This window comes from Battus philenor, unplaced genomic scaffold (assembly GCF_028537555.1).
Source record: "Battus philenor isolate CCGP_79_NKW_IND1 unplaced genomic scaffold, ilBatPhil1.0.hap1 SCAF_9, whole genome shotgun sequence".
NCBI classification, from domain to species: Eukaryota; Metazoa; Arthropoda; class Insecta; order Lepidoptera; family Papilionidae; genus Battus; species Battus philenor.
Window position 1 is genome coordinate 7,610,973 of NW_027181759.1, and position 15,194 is coordinate 7,626,166.

General features: G+C 32.9%; 3 protein-coding genes across 4 annotated transcripts; 2 read left to right on the forward strand and 1 right to left on the reverse strand.

Moving 5' to 3' along the window:
• Nucleotides 1-694: 694 nt before the first annotated feature.
• On the forward strand, nt 695-1,566 carry LOC137932285 (uncharacterized). Its single transcript, XM_068775891.1, has 2 exons — nt 695-988; nt 1,093-1,566. The coding sequence occupies exons 1-2, from the start codon at nt 695-697 to the stop codon at nt 1,564-1,566; spliced, it is 768 nt and encodes a 255-aa protein (XP_068631992.1).
• A 7,492-nt stretch (nt 1,567-9,058) lies between these two features.
• Nucleotides 9,059-11,583, forward strand: bisc (biscotti). 2 transcript variants are annotated; one of them, XM_068775585.1, is made up of 4 exons: nt 9,059-9,410; nt 9,493-9,574; nt 10,238-10,403; nt 10,490-11,583. In XM_068775585.1, exons 1-4 carry the CDS (start codon nt 9,194-9,196, stop codon nt 10,574-10,576), a joined length of 552 nt encoding a protein of 183 aa, XP_068631686.1. In that variant the 5' UTR covers nt 9,059-9,193; the 3' UTR covers nt 10,577-11,583. The 2 variants fall into 2 exon arrangements, with proteins under 2 accessions (XP_068631686.1, XP_068631685.1); XM_068775584.1 differs by having other exon boundaries at nt 10,503-11,583.
• Nucleotides 11,248-14,856, reverse strand: ECSIT (evolutionarily conserved signaling intermediate in Toll pathway, mitochondrial). Its single transcript, XM_068775583.1, has 5 exons — nt 14,411-14,856; nt 13,880-14,106; nt 12,618-12,825; nt 12,198-12,320; nt 11,248-11,563 (listed from the first exon to the last, which is right to left on the reverse strand). Exons 1-5 carry the CDS (start codon nt 14,802-14,804, stop codon nt 11,403-11,405), a joined length of 1,113 nt encoding a protein of 370 aa, XP_068631684.1. The 5' UTR covers nt 14,805-14,856; the 3' UTR covers nt 11,248-11,402.
• Nucleotides 14,857-15,194: the final 338 nt, after the last annotated feature.

Below are 15,194 nucleotides of genomic sequence, written 5' to 3' on the forward strand. Positions count from 1 at the left end.
TTACGTAATTAAGACTTGGTTAGGTTTAACATTGAATAGATTTTATACAAGGTGAGCAAGAAAAACGAGGAATTTCATATTATAATCGCTGTAAAGTAATGTTACGTCGTTTTTTCTTTCCACTATTGCCATCAAATTTTACCATTGCCAAACAGAGGACAATTGCCAATTTCAAAATTTTTATCATGAATAAATATTTTACTACACTGCGTTTTATATTTCCGCCTACTCTGTTTTTTTTATTTAAGTATAGTAAATTTCATAGAAATGTGAGAATGAATGATATAAATAAAATGATATATAGACGAACGAAAACGATCATAACGGTTGCCCCAGCGGATTGACCTGAAATGACGGCTCATCTTCTATTGCTCGGGGCGGAAGTTCTAAATAACACTGGATTTAGCTACTGAAGGTTTTACCTGGTAAGGTCCCTATAGTATTGGACTACCATAACTCCAGTGTGTGGACTCCTGCCCATTCTGGACAAGGTCCTGGAAAAAATGACGGTCCATAGGTTCCGGTAGTACACTGCGCCTTATATCAGTCGCCACAGAGCCGCAGAGGTGTACCGAGGACCTCTGTATGTCCTGGTCCAGCATCTGCGAACTCTGTTGAAGGAGAAGGAGATCGCAGTGCTGGTATCATTGGACATAGAGGGAGCCTTCGATAACGCCCGGTGGCCTGCTATAAGATGCAGTCTGTGTCCGTACGGTTCGCGGGGGCAGAGGGGGCCAGACAGACCACCAAGGGGTGCGTACAGGGATCCGCAGGGGGCCCAACGTTCTGGACTCTTCTCATCAACCCCCTCCTCGAAGAGGTGGCAAATACCGGGACATACTACCAGGCGTTCGCAGATGACATCGTGCTGGTCTTCTCCGGGCCGAAGGCTCAGGACATCTCGTACCGGGCCAATGCGGTTCTCGCCCATGTTCATGAATGGGGGGTCGAAAATAAGCTGAGGTTTGACAACCCATTATTGAACAAGGTAAGCCGCTTGGCCGGACTCGGGAGGTCCGGATACTAGGCCTCACAGTTGACGATAGGCTCACGTTCAACACTCGTGTGAATAACGTGAGCAAGAAGGCACAGGGCCTCTATCGTCAACTGTGCAGGGCTGCTAAACTGGCAGTGATCGAGCCGATCATATTGCATGCGGCGAGTGTATGTGCGCCGGCGGCTAAGAAACTGCTGGTACGCAGGCAGTTGGACGCGGTCCAGAGGGACTTCGCACAGACGATCGCGAGGACCTATAGGACCGCGTTCCTGAACTCGGCCGTTATCCTTGCCGGGCTGCTTCCTCTGGACCTTAGGGTCCGAGAAGCAGCCCATTTATTTGAAATAAAAAGGAGTTACTCTCGGCAAGTGGTAGGAAACCGGGATCTAGAGTTGCCGGTCAGCTACCTGAGACTTCCACACCCGTCAGGTCAGTTTGGTGTGGAATTCTCCTGCTTGGAGGTGGGTGAGGAAGCTGTCCAACTTGCCACCGCGGCAGCCGATCTAGTTATTTATACCGACGGCAGCCGCATTGAGGACAAGGTGGGTGCGGCGTTCTGCGTTATGTGAGACGCCGTACAGCTTTACAATAAGAACCTCAAGATGGGCAGCTTCTGCACGGTATACCAGGCAGAGCTGCTGGCTTTAGCAAAAGCAACAGGGTACGCAGTCAGCGGGTCGGCGCAATCATGCGCGATACTGAGCGACTCGCGGTCCGCCCTGCAGATAGTAGCAAGATCGGACACCCTCCATCCTTTTGCGGTAAGAGTAAAAGACAACTGTATGAAAGTAAGAGAGAATGGTTAGAGCGTTAGATTCTATTGGGTGAAAGCGCACGCGGGGCCAGAGGGAAATGAGAGTGCGGACCAACTGGCCAAGGGCGCGGCCCTAAAGAGTAAAAGACGACCAGAATATGAGGAATGCCCTATCTCATTCGTCAAACGACAGCTTAGGCCGGGAACGCTTGAGGAATGGAATAGCAGGTACATGAATGGAACGACGGCATCGACAACGCGGAAGTTCTTCCCGGACGCCGTCGCGGCCTATCGCACGCTCCGTAACATGGGGGTGGATGCGGTTTTGGTCCAGCTCTTCACGGGCCCCGCGAGTTCTCTGAGTACCTTCATAGGTTTAAGCTCAGGGAGGAGGTGCTTCTATGAACCGGGCGTGGACCAGACCGCGATCCACCTGGTAGCAGAATGTCCCACATTTGGGGGGCTCCGGTACGAGACAGAATGCCGGATAGGCACAAAGAGAGAATATACAGAGGAGGCCAATCGCCTCCTTTATGACCGAAAAAGAGAAAAGGGTGGCCTTCCTCGGTTACAGCAGGTTTGTGGTGAATAAAGTAATAAAGAGAAATAAAACTTAAACATGTAATCAAAGAAGGTTTAGATTTAGATAAATTATGGTAGAAGTAAATTAAAATGTAACTTAAGTAAATTATGATACAAAGCTACGATAAAAAAAAAAACTTTAAGAAACGTTATAAATAAAAATCAGTAAAACATCAGTAAAACAATAATAGACTGCAAAACCGCAGTTAATGAGGATGGATGAGAGGAACTGAATAGAAGGGAAAGAAAGATTGAATTATGGAATGAAAGTAGAAAAAAAGACAATGTGAATCATGAAAGATGAGGAAGAAAATTAAAAATAATGTAAAAAATTTTTTGAGGAAATAAAATACCCTGTTACCAAATAAATAGGGGTCGAAAGAGAGGTCCCCAATAGCGGGGCCAAAAAAAACTCCAGTGTGTACATTTGATTTGTAAATTTATTTGTGAATACATATCTGCAGAATGTGAACTATCAAAGGATATAATTACATAAACACAAGAGTTTCCAATTGATGTGAGTCAAGTTTTCTTCCGCAAGCTGTCTCATAAGTAAAGCATTTTTTGTACTTTATTTTAAAAGTAAATAAAGGAGTTATTAAAGTTTTTAAACTTAGCCGATACGTTTCATGTACAATGGATTTCAAAATTTCTGTTTTAATTTAATTATTTTTATTGATATAATTACATTGCTATTTATATACTCTTAGGAATAATATTATAAAGGATACGGGCAGTAGCGCGGCGTATCAAATGGCACATACATTTGTCTACGCGGAGTCCTGTTGCGGCAGCGTACCTTGTAGTGCCTTGTGGCGGCATTCTTGAAATCGAGTCGCAAGAAGGTTGTTCAAAAGGAGGCAACATCGGTCTGGCACCACGACTTAACTATATTTGCTAGACATAATGTATACCAGAAAATGTACTACCTCAATGGTTAGTAATAACGAACCAAGGATGCGTTTACACGCGTACCAATGTTATGTATATAACTGTCAATGTGCGGTATGAACTCGTTCTTTTACTCTTCTTATGTTGATTGATCATATAAACACTTTTGCCAAGGTATTGGACTGATTTCTATTTTATCAGTGTCTGAAAGAGGTTGACGTCATACTTATTCATGTGTAAATTTAATTATAAATAAAAAAAATCATGAAACTGACAACGAATCACACAATAGAATCTGTGGATTATTTAAAAAAAAGGTAATTTTTTAAAAAAAATTGAAGTTTCCATGCATAAATGTATTTTTTTTTAACTTATTCTGTAAGTTACAGTTAAACAAACTATAAAAACTTAATTCTGAAAAAAAAAACCACAGGAATACTTGCATATTTGGCAACAGAAATGCTCGCTATAGTTCCCATATTACAGTCCTAATGAATCCGAGGGGATTATTGGTTTTGTGATTGGTGGTTAGTTTATTTCTTAATTCATATTTTTGTTATTTAATGTTATGGGTGTAAATGTAAATATGAAAAAGTAAATGAAATTACAATTGAAATCCGTGATCATAATCACATTTCAACTAAATATGCAGACGAAAACAAAAAATACTCTCATTTTAATAACCTTGTTATTCCTTTGTAAAGTTATGAAAAGATAAGTTTTTGAGAAGCGGAAATCTATTTCATTTCATTAGATGCTCGCGTTGATCAAGTTTTTTAAAGTTCACTCGTTATTCGCACTCCGGGCGGATGCGGACTGTGCGGGGCTTCACGGTTTGTTAGCGAGTTATCTGAAAGTGTAATGAGTCCGGCCAAAGTTCAGAAAAACTTAGCCCATTGCAAAACTTTAACACTTCTCTCTTCCTTAATGATCATTCCAACAAATTACCAGACAGTGTTTGGCTATTCGGCAACCTTATGCTTCTTAATTGTTTCGAGAAAAGACGAATAAAGTTAATCAAACATTTAGACAATTTAAACAAAAAATCAAACAATGCACAAATTACAGCATTTTTGTAATTTCGCCATTTAATTACTTTATTATAAAGTTATGCAATAAATTTAATAATAAAGTTTTTCTCGGTATTATCATATACATCACTATACAATTGAACATTTTAACAGACAGTTTGTATGCAATTTTATATGAGGGAAATCTTATATCTTCAATGTAAGTATAAAACGGTTTTTTGTTATAACGCATTAAAAATAATATTGCAATGCTGTAAGGGGTTGGATAAAACTAAAAAAAAAAACAATCTTTAAAGATTGAATGCATAAGATGAAATAACAGATTTGTTTAAATAAATCATTTATATGTAATGGTGTTGATGTTTATAAGAGTAAAACATAAAATTGTTTGTCCTTTACAAAATTAGATAAAATTCGTGATTTTTGGTTTACTACCATGCTTAAACATAAAATAACATGTTTAACTAAGAAATTCTAACGTTATGTTTTTTTTGCTAAATATTTGCTAGAATACACAATTTTAATCACAATTTTCGTTGTTGTTTTATATACATCAATGATGCAAAAGTAAACTAAAATATTATTGAGCATTATAGCTCATTTCGAACAATGTACAAGAAAATTTGTTATTAGTTTAATAAGTGTAAAAGATTTAAAACTTTTACACCGTTACGTTGCAATATTTTACATTAATTTATTTTTCAGTTGAAATGCGACCTACAAATAACTTACCACAGTTCAGAGTTTGCGGGGATAGATAGTACACAATAATTAATTTTAAAGTGTGCCTTTCCCGATTTTTAAATCGCTTTTTACTGTATTATCGTTACAATAAATTATTTCTAAAACCATCGACATTTGGAAAGGACCATACATTGATTGACAGTGAACGAGCTATACATTCACCCCTGTACAGCTGTTACGTCTATAATCAATCACCAGTAGAGGTACGTTATAAAATCTGCTCAGAAATAGTCTTTTTTTGGAATTAATCTGATAATGAAGGTTACTGTATTGGATGTGAGTACTATATATTCATTTATTTATTTAAGCTTCTGATGCAAAGTAATCATAATATGAAGAATGATGTAGCATTTTAAAAGCCGATTTATATTGTAAACTCAAATTTAAAATGTACTATTTGACACATAGATTTATTAAAAGCATTAAACGATGGAATACAAATACGAATTTAATTTTTTAAAGAGTATGTTACCCAAATGTCTTCCATCGAGTTTCACACACTTTAAAAAAAGCCTCTCAACGAATATTTTCTTTTAAATTATTAAGATTGTTTTCGTAAACTTTCTCTTTGGAGGTAATTCTTTTAATAATCCATTTTATTTAAGACGGGTGATCTCGGGATGTCCCCTAAAGGACTAATCAGTTTTGTGGCAAAGCTTCCCGAAGTAAATGATGATGAAATAAAAATCGAAGCTCTGACCATGTCTCTAGTCGAACCATCCTGTTGGAATCAAGTATGTGATAAAAGTGACATTCGTCATCTAGCCTTGAGCATTTTGGAAAAAAAATGGTCCAATTGTCCCTTCCGTGGATAAGGCACGCCAAACAGTTACCCTGGATCAGTGTAATGGCTTTTGGTGTTTTTTCAGGGGTTGCAGGTTCTGTGAAACCAATAACAGCAGTTTTTCTTGTTGGCGTGGCCGTTTAAATGAAAATGAACCACGACGCTCCAAAAAAAGAGATTTACAGTGCGAAAATACTCCATCTTCGTTTGACAAGTTTTATTGTGTGAAATAAGTTAGTTTCTTTCAATTGTTGAAAATTTTGAATTTTTAAAGCATGGAACTTCAGATCTTTTTGAAATAATAATTGCCCTCGGAAATCCCAGTGAGACTGCTTTTCCGCATTGAAAGTAGTGTATTTTTTCATAAACTGCTTTCAACCAGTTCAATATTTTCAAGAGCACTAGAAGTTCAACTGGTCTATGGCGGTAGGATATTCCTAACTGAAGCAATCGCACAAAACCTCTGCACCCGGGAACGAATTAAATTTACATTCGCTCCATTACTTATCTAACGAATACCGAAGCGTAAAAAATTGTTGACAAACAGTTTCGTAAGAATTAATCTAATCGTTAATCTTAAAAAATTCCTCGACGGTGAATGCGCGATGCTCACTCGACCACTGCATCTTCATGACTGATAAATCCACTTCCTTTCGGTTCCAACCGCACCAACCTCTCCTTGCACCGATTATAATTTTTTGAAATATACCTATATCCTTAAAAACATAAATCGGCGACCAAATACTTCTAAAAAGATTTAATTAATCGTAAATGTATCCTTTTTTTATTTCGTTGTCTTCCGAACTGCTTATCTACATATATTTTAGGACACGGATTGCAGATCGGCAATCGTTGAAATTGTTACAGTCAAAATGAGTAACAATATTGTTCACTTCAATTTAACATCATCAATATAAACTTTTTCAATTTTGTATGAAATGTGCTACAACCACGTAATTCAAATGACGTTTAATTTTTACAGTAAATTAGTACAGAAATAAAGTACTATAGTAATGTACACCTAAATATAAGCGTATAAGAACAATTAAGCTCCAGAACAAATCACCCTCCTTACTTGTTTACAACTAGCCTCGTGAAGTAATTGCGGACCTAAAAGGATTTAAGAAATACATGTTTCCAGACGTAATTAAACGGCTCTTATATTGTTGTTGGAATAGTACACATTTGTCTCAGATGCAATTAGTGCGGTACAGGCAACCTGCTTTGTACGGGATTGAACACATTTACCTCGAACGAAGCCCGACCAAATAGGACACACTTTCGATAAATTTTACCAGGTGGAGATATAGTGTCTATACGTACAAGAACTAAATCAAGCCGTTACAGAGACAAAACATTCTTCGTTCCGTACATTGGTACAAAAACAAACATCAATCACATGTCATGTTAACTCTCTTAAATGTTTGTAATAAAAAACAAAACATACATTACAGACTTCACTAAGAAAAAATATATTTCATTTATTAGATAGAATTAATATAGCTCTTTTGATTACACTTTTATTGATTGAAAGGGACAGATAATTTTACATCAACATGAACGTCGACAATTGTAAAGCAATATAAAAACGTGTTCACATGTGACTACTTTTTCGAAACGGTGTAAGTACTTCTATATTCAAAATTCTTTTTATGGTCTCAGAACATTTATTTTGAACTTTAACCGAATTGTGAAACGAGTTTAACAATATGTTGTACACAATTTTTAAAAAGAAATCAGTCCAAAACGTCCCCGTAAACGCATTTTAGCTCGTTATAACTAAACAATGAGATATGATTTGTGATTAACAGAAAATGAATATCTTTCATCTTACTTTGTAAATTCAAACACTTTGAATTACCGTATTAAGTAGTTAAAATCTTGATTAATAGTTCCAACGAGCCAATTGAAATACCGATAGTATGTTAACTCGAATACTGTGAAGATAGGTTACGTGTTCGATAAATTTAGCGAAACACATGACTTTAACGACGTACTCACATACCTCTTACTTAATTCTCAACTTGTTTCATTTTAACATCAATGATACTTATATTAATTGGACGTTACTAGTGACGACTTCAAAAATATGAAGAGCTTCGCAAAGAGCTCTCTATCAATTCGAGTGTCGGCATTTCAAATGAATTTTTTTTCAATAAAAAGGATAAAATCACCTTTTACTTAAATTATAATTAAATGATACCAAAAAGTTTTGATAATATTTAAAATTTGACGAAGTATTAGTAATGTGCAATTACTGATAAATGAATTGCAATAATACACTTTATATTGATTAGAATGAATAATACAAAAAACATTATGAAAGATTAACAAGAAATTTGATTTGTATTAGAAATTCTCTCTATATTAGTATTCCAGAGGTCTACACCATTGACGTGGAAGTTATCCGGAAATTAAATCGATGTACTGCAACTGACATTCACTTGGTTGGGTCGTAACTAAAATCTAAATCCAATTATGTGCAGTAACATAAATACTTGTAGTACTAACTCTCTTGCCTGGTTTTAAAATTGCAACCTTGGGTTAAAGGATTAAGTAATAAAAGATATTAGAAATAAATACTATCGAGGTCTAAATTATTATATAATATAAAATTTATTTTCTAAGTTAAACTATTAATCTCTACTTCGTTCCTATTCCTATATAATAAAATAATACTTGTAATGTAGACCACATGTACCTATATATGTAGTACTTCAAGAACATCTCTAGACAAAACCCAATTTTATACAGACACTGCCTCGGTTGGTTTACCGCTCTTTAATATTTATCACTGAACATATTTACCAGAGTCATCCAGAAAATGTTTTAATCTAAAATAAATTTTATATATCATTCTGAACATACTTTTCAACATCTTTTAATTAAGGAAACGAATTAGTTAATTAATGGTTGTTTTTAATATAAACGTACCGATATATTTTGGATATTCAGTTATATTAAATACAATTGAAAATAGAAATGTGCAATTTTCAGCAATTTTTTAAAGAGTAAGTTATTAATTTCTTGTCGACACTTTCATGATACATCAAGTGATATTATTGTATTTTATAATAATTGTTTACGATTTGTTAATATGAACAAGTTACCTATGTAACATATAGATGTAGCTAATATCATAAACATTAAAACTTAATGGAAAAAAATAAATGGTAGATAGTGTCTTTCAATAAATTAAATGCGGTTTGTACTATTTTCACTTCTGGCGATACAGAAATTTACTGTCAATATCGAATTTGACAAGTGAATCATAATTCACAACACAATGTTTTCCACTTTATTTATAAGATAAAAGCGTATTTTTAAATAGGGAGCTTTTGGTTTACAGTTTCTATATAAATGTACAATAAATTTATTTTTTTAAACAAGCTATTATTTAGCGAAACGATATGTTACGAATCTTTCTACTAGTTTGTTTAGTTTTCTCTTATTCTTATGCGTCCGACGAAGCCAAAATAGAAAAAGTTGTGTCCGTAGACTGTAGCTCTTTACGCTTAGGACAATACATATGCCCTGATCCCAGTATAAATCAAATAGATCCAGATACACAACAATATCGTGGCTGCACGAAAGGAAAAACAATTCCGTCCGAAGGTGAAGCTGATGGTAAATTATTAATTTTATTATTGCGTAAATTCATTAGAATTTTTTCACTTTCATTGTTAAATTTATTTAAAAATTATTACAGTACAATGTATAGCAGCTGAGGGAATTATGTGCATTGAAACAAATAATTCAACTTTTACCAAGAAATTACCTTGTAAATGGACGTAAGTTATTACTAAAAAAACTCTTTTTATTGAGAAACACTACAACACATTAATAGTTTCATAATTTTAACTGAAGGAGTAAGATCATTTATTATCATCTGAAATATCAATATACATCATTACAATGGTTAAAAATGGTTTGACAGGGAATTAAATGTCTTTTCATATAGCTGATTTGCAGTTTTAACGATTTTTTTTGCTAAGCATTAAAAAAAGTTTTGTAAAGTTCTCAGAATAATTAAATAAATATTAACTATTAAATGGCTAAGAAATTTTATATAATTATGCTAAAGTGAGAAATGAAGGGTATGTTTTTTTTTAAGCAAAAAAATTTAATGCAGAGAGAAAACATCATCAGAAGTACTTACAGTGACTTGACCATCACTAATTAGCTTGTAATCTTCAACAATCAAAAAATCATTGCTGTACTTTTCAATATAATAAAAACATGAAAAGTTTTTGGTCGACTTCGTTTGATACTATAATTACTATGTGGCAAGCCTGTTTGCAGACATTATCGCTAATGTAATAAAGTATCATATTTATTAACAAAGTAGTTTATAAAAAAAACCAGAAGACATAGAAAGGTGCATTAAATAAATTCTTGTGTGTTTATAAACCTTTTTTCAAATGCTTACTAAAACATTTTCTATTTTATTTTAGAAATGGATATTCCTTGGAAATAGCCTTATTGTTATCAGTCTTCTTAGGTATGTTTGGTTTGGACAGATTCTATTTGGGTTACCCAGGAATTGGCTTAGCCAAATTGTGCACACTTGGATTCATGTTCCTTGGTCAACTGTTAGATATTATTTTAATTGCAGCACAGGTATGTATACATTTATTATGTTATTAAATTATGAATGTTTCCTGTCATTACTATAAACAATGATCAAAATTTGTAATAAAATAAAGGATATTTTATCAGGTTGTGGGGCCATCAGATGGATCAGCTTATGTGATACCTTACTATGGAGCAGGAGTTACAGTTGTCAGAAGTGACAATGAGACATACCTATTACCCCAGGCAGATTGGCATAACATCACCTGACAGTGGGGATTTATAACTTTTGAAGAAGATGATGATTATGAATGGACTTAAAGGACCTATATTTCGTGGAGTGAATGATGATATAGATGATTAATAAGTTCAACACCTTCTAAACAACTATGAACATTGCGAAGTCTATTTTGAATTTTCAGCAGTGTAGAACTTGATGCTAATATATATCAAGTGCTGAAAATAATATCTTCTAAGTAATAATATCAATACTAGTAAGAGATGTATATAATTTTCTTTAATAATTGAGGCTAAACTGTAATTAATGTTATCTTCATAATTAGATACATATTAGTTCTTGATAATAAAATTTTTTCAAGAAAATATTGTAGGTAGTCCATTAAATTAAAAAAAAATTCAGAGACTACATGAGCATGAGCAGATGTAATTTGCCCTGCAAGTGAGAGAATAAAGTACCCAACATTTGATTTGGCACATTGTCAATATCTTTTGTTATAATATATAATATGCTACAGGTATGTATATGTATAAAGGTAGTTAAAACTGTTTGTGTATATTAAATATTAATATTTCTGACATTATTAAGCCAGTACTTGAACTTTAGGTAAATATGATTCTTAAAATCAAATTTCTGTTCATAGATAATATTGTAAATATTAGTATACTGTAGTTATATTCAATTATGATTACTAGTAAAGTAATTTCCAAGATGGTTCTAGAATATTAATGTAAATAAATTGTCAACAATAGTTATTTTATTTACATATTAAAAAGATTCAACTACTAATAATTTAAATTATTTCATTTTTATATTTTATCTTCTTGTGTCGCTGGTTGTGTTTCTTGGATTGCAATGTCGGTTGGTGGTGCTGTTAGTGTAAAAATAACTGGTATATTTGATAACACGGGATTACCATGCTTTTCTAACAATCTTATCCATGACAGAAGAGAATCCCTAGATGAAGTTCCTGAAATATAAAATGTGCATTTAATCAAATAATCCTAATAAAGTTTGTCCAAATCTTGTATTTTATTCAAACAATTTATTATACGTTTATATACTTGAATGTAATGAGAGAAAAATGATTATCTATAATAGCAACAAATACAAGGTTAATTATCTTTGTAGTACAATTATTCAGTACCACAATAATAAACTGATGGGTAATGATTTAATTTGCTAACATGCATCTTGCATAGAAGAAGAAATGGAATTGTGCTGTTAAAATTAATCAAGAATTAATGTCAAATGAAAATATCCACACAATTAAGTTTTTATTGAAAAACCTATTTTGTTAGGAAATTTACATGGACTATAAGATGGTATAACTACTTCAAATCGAAGAATGGCTCTATCCAGAGATCTCAGTCAAAATATTTAAAAAGATGGCTCAGAAAACTAAATCATATTTTTGTTAAAATATTATTATACCATCATAGAACCCTTCACTAGGTGCACCAATGACCGTGTCAAGATTGTGAGAAATCCTGAATTGAAGGCAGCATAATATCAATGTGGAGATCTTTGATGGAGACCTATTCCCAGCCTGCAGTGGACATCATCGGCAGGCATAACCATAATAATGAAAATTTCAGAATTACCTGTCGCACATACTGAAAGTATTGTACCATCATCCTGTTCGTGTACTGTACATTTAATTGCTGGTAGTGTTGTTCTTCCTATGAATCCAGGTATACCAGGTGGCTTTTCAATATTTGAAACATCTGAAAATAGTATGAATGTTAAGCCTAATTAAAACCGAATATCCAAACCTTTATCCAATGTCAAGCAGAAATCAAGTGCTAGTGCAGGTAGTGGCTATGTGAGAAAACTATTTATATATATAATCTTATTTTGAAAATGACAAATGCTCTATATACTACTTGTAAATTCAACAGCAAATAAAATCAATACAGGTATACCAAAAAAAGAAAATAAAAGGATCATAAGTGGTAATAAATTTTAGTTTTTACAAAAATCATATACCAAGTTAACATTTTTAATAGTGATAAACAACTTACCATCTAAATCTTTATCATCTTTTTGTTCCGGTCGTATTTTACCAAGCAACAGAAAATATGTTACAGTTTGATCTCTTAAGTAAACTAAGTATGGACCCTTTACAGTTAGCGGTTCATCAGGAGGTTGTTCTTCTAGTAAAGTCAGCTGTATTCGACTTTGTGCGCTCACTATCCAAGTCTTATCTAAAGATGCATCTATCTCTTCTGTCTGGCACAAATATTAATTGCCTATTATTTAATTAAATTTTATAAAATATGTTATTACATAATAGGTATATACAAACATCATTATTATGGTTATTTAAAACATTTAATGCAAATTTTAATAATGATCCATCTCAAGTGTGGTTTTTAAAAATAAGTGTATTGGTGTCCTCATACATTTTTAGTTTATACTCATAATAGTTAATAATTACCATAAATATTTAAGTTAAAGTTAAACCAAAATAACAAATTAATAGGGCTGTATATTCCTTGTACAGGGTCCAACTGTTGGTTACCTAGACACTTGCAGGTAGTTTGGTTGCCATGTAATTGGTTTTCATTTGAATGATCATCATCATTTCATCACCCTGAGATTTCCAACAGGACCGGTTGGCTACCTTTGGATTAAAATTATATGAAAAAAAGTAATACAATTGAATATTTATAATTGTTATAGCAAGCATTCATTACTATAAGACTAAATATAATACCTACCTTTACATCAGATACACACAAATATTTTACATATATTATTACTTGTAAAGAAGATAACATAAGATTACTATGAATGAGTGAATTATCAAATGGTGTATTTATCTGTTGTATTTAATATCTCATAATAAAGACTAACAATATATTAAAAAACTTGCAATCAAATTTTTTGAAGATGAACAACAATGGAGTTATAAATCAAATGGCTTCTAAAACACATTTTGAATTCATCAAAATGTAAAATGTGCATTGTTCTGATGAACATCAACAACAAATTATTTTTTTTGGTAAAGGTAAACGATTGGTGTGTTATTTACTTTAATGACCAAAATGTACTATTTTTAAATTAAGGGAATTGGGTGAATAAATAGTATCCCAAAATATTTTTTGAAATGATTTCTTGTGTTACTAGATTATACTCATAACAGTTTAAATATTACTTATTATTGCTATTTTTCCTAAAAAATTACTATCACATCTATAATGAAATTACTGTCCTGGAGAAAACATGATAATTAAGCCTTGCTAAAAATAAATAGATGTAGGTCAAGTGGTCAATTACATACTTGCCATATGCTGATGTTTGTCTCAGGGTCTACTGATGTTATTCTTTGTATTGCAAGTTTTGCCAGCTCCAAGGTGTCATTGGGTAACTGATCAGGCAAATACCAAGGGCTTAAGTTTTTAAATTTAGGCATCCAGTACATCATTCTCCAAAATTTACGTAAAGGTATACCCCGTCTCCCAAATATATTTAAAAGCATTTGTTCCATTTCAGTATCTGGCATTACACCTGGAGATAAAAAGAATCAATCAATATCAAGATTGCTATTTCAATATGATATTATTAAGTACATAAAGTGAAAGAGTTGGAGAATGTGTGGAGAAACGGAGGAAACACCGAAGTACCAAAGCAAAACTAATGTGTCAATAGATCACTATTCCTCCATATTTCTGTACTCCTACAAAACCAGAATGCTAAATCTAATACAAGAAAAAGGATAGATACATTTGAGGTATGGCAAAACTTGTGTTATTGAAGGGCCTAAAATTTATTTCTGGCGTTAATTTAAGGAATAGATAAAATTGTTTCGTACTATTATCTTCCATTTGTTCTAATAGATCAACGGCGCATTGTTGTTGCTTAGGATAATGCATAAATTCTGCTTGAAATATATTTGTTGGTATAAATTTTCCTTTAGGTAATACATCAACTAAAGCTTTATACACTTCCAAGTCTTTTTCAACTCCAAACTCTTTCATTCTCGCAAGGGAAGCATAAATGAACTCCACATGGCCTCTTCTCCGAATGTCATGTCCCTCAAACATTTTTATAACTTCTAAGTATGTCTCTTTATTTTTCTTTGGTTTTGTTACGTAGGGATCGTACACAGTAACTGTTTTTTCTGTATTCGAATTTTTCCATCGTATTGGAACGTAACTTGATGTCCGTGTAGTCTTTAAAATATTGTTAAACAATTTTAAGGCCATTCTTAATTGTAATTTATAAATTTCCTAATTTATAATTTCCTATAAACCTATTTCATTATAACATTAAGGTTATATTATTTTTATTTAGTTTGACATAAGATAGTTAAAAAAACGGGATGTGCAACAGACTAAAATTTCCTTTACTACGAAATTTATAAATAGTACAATAAACGACATAAGCTTATTAAATTTTTATATGACAAAAATATTTATCATAAGATGCTTGCTTCTTCATTATTCGTAATATAAACAACAAATCTATTGCGAAATAAATTTTAAGCCTTTTCTTTGGAAACCCAACTACGTTCCTCAGCCGGGTATAGAGTTCATCACTATCTCTGTCTTTTTCGCTCGATTATCTCTCTCCTTCGTTTCAAACTTTGTCGTATA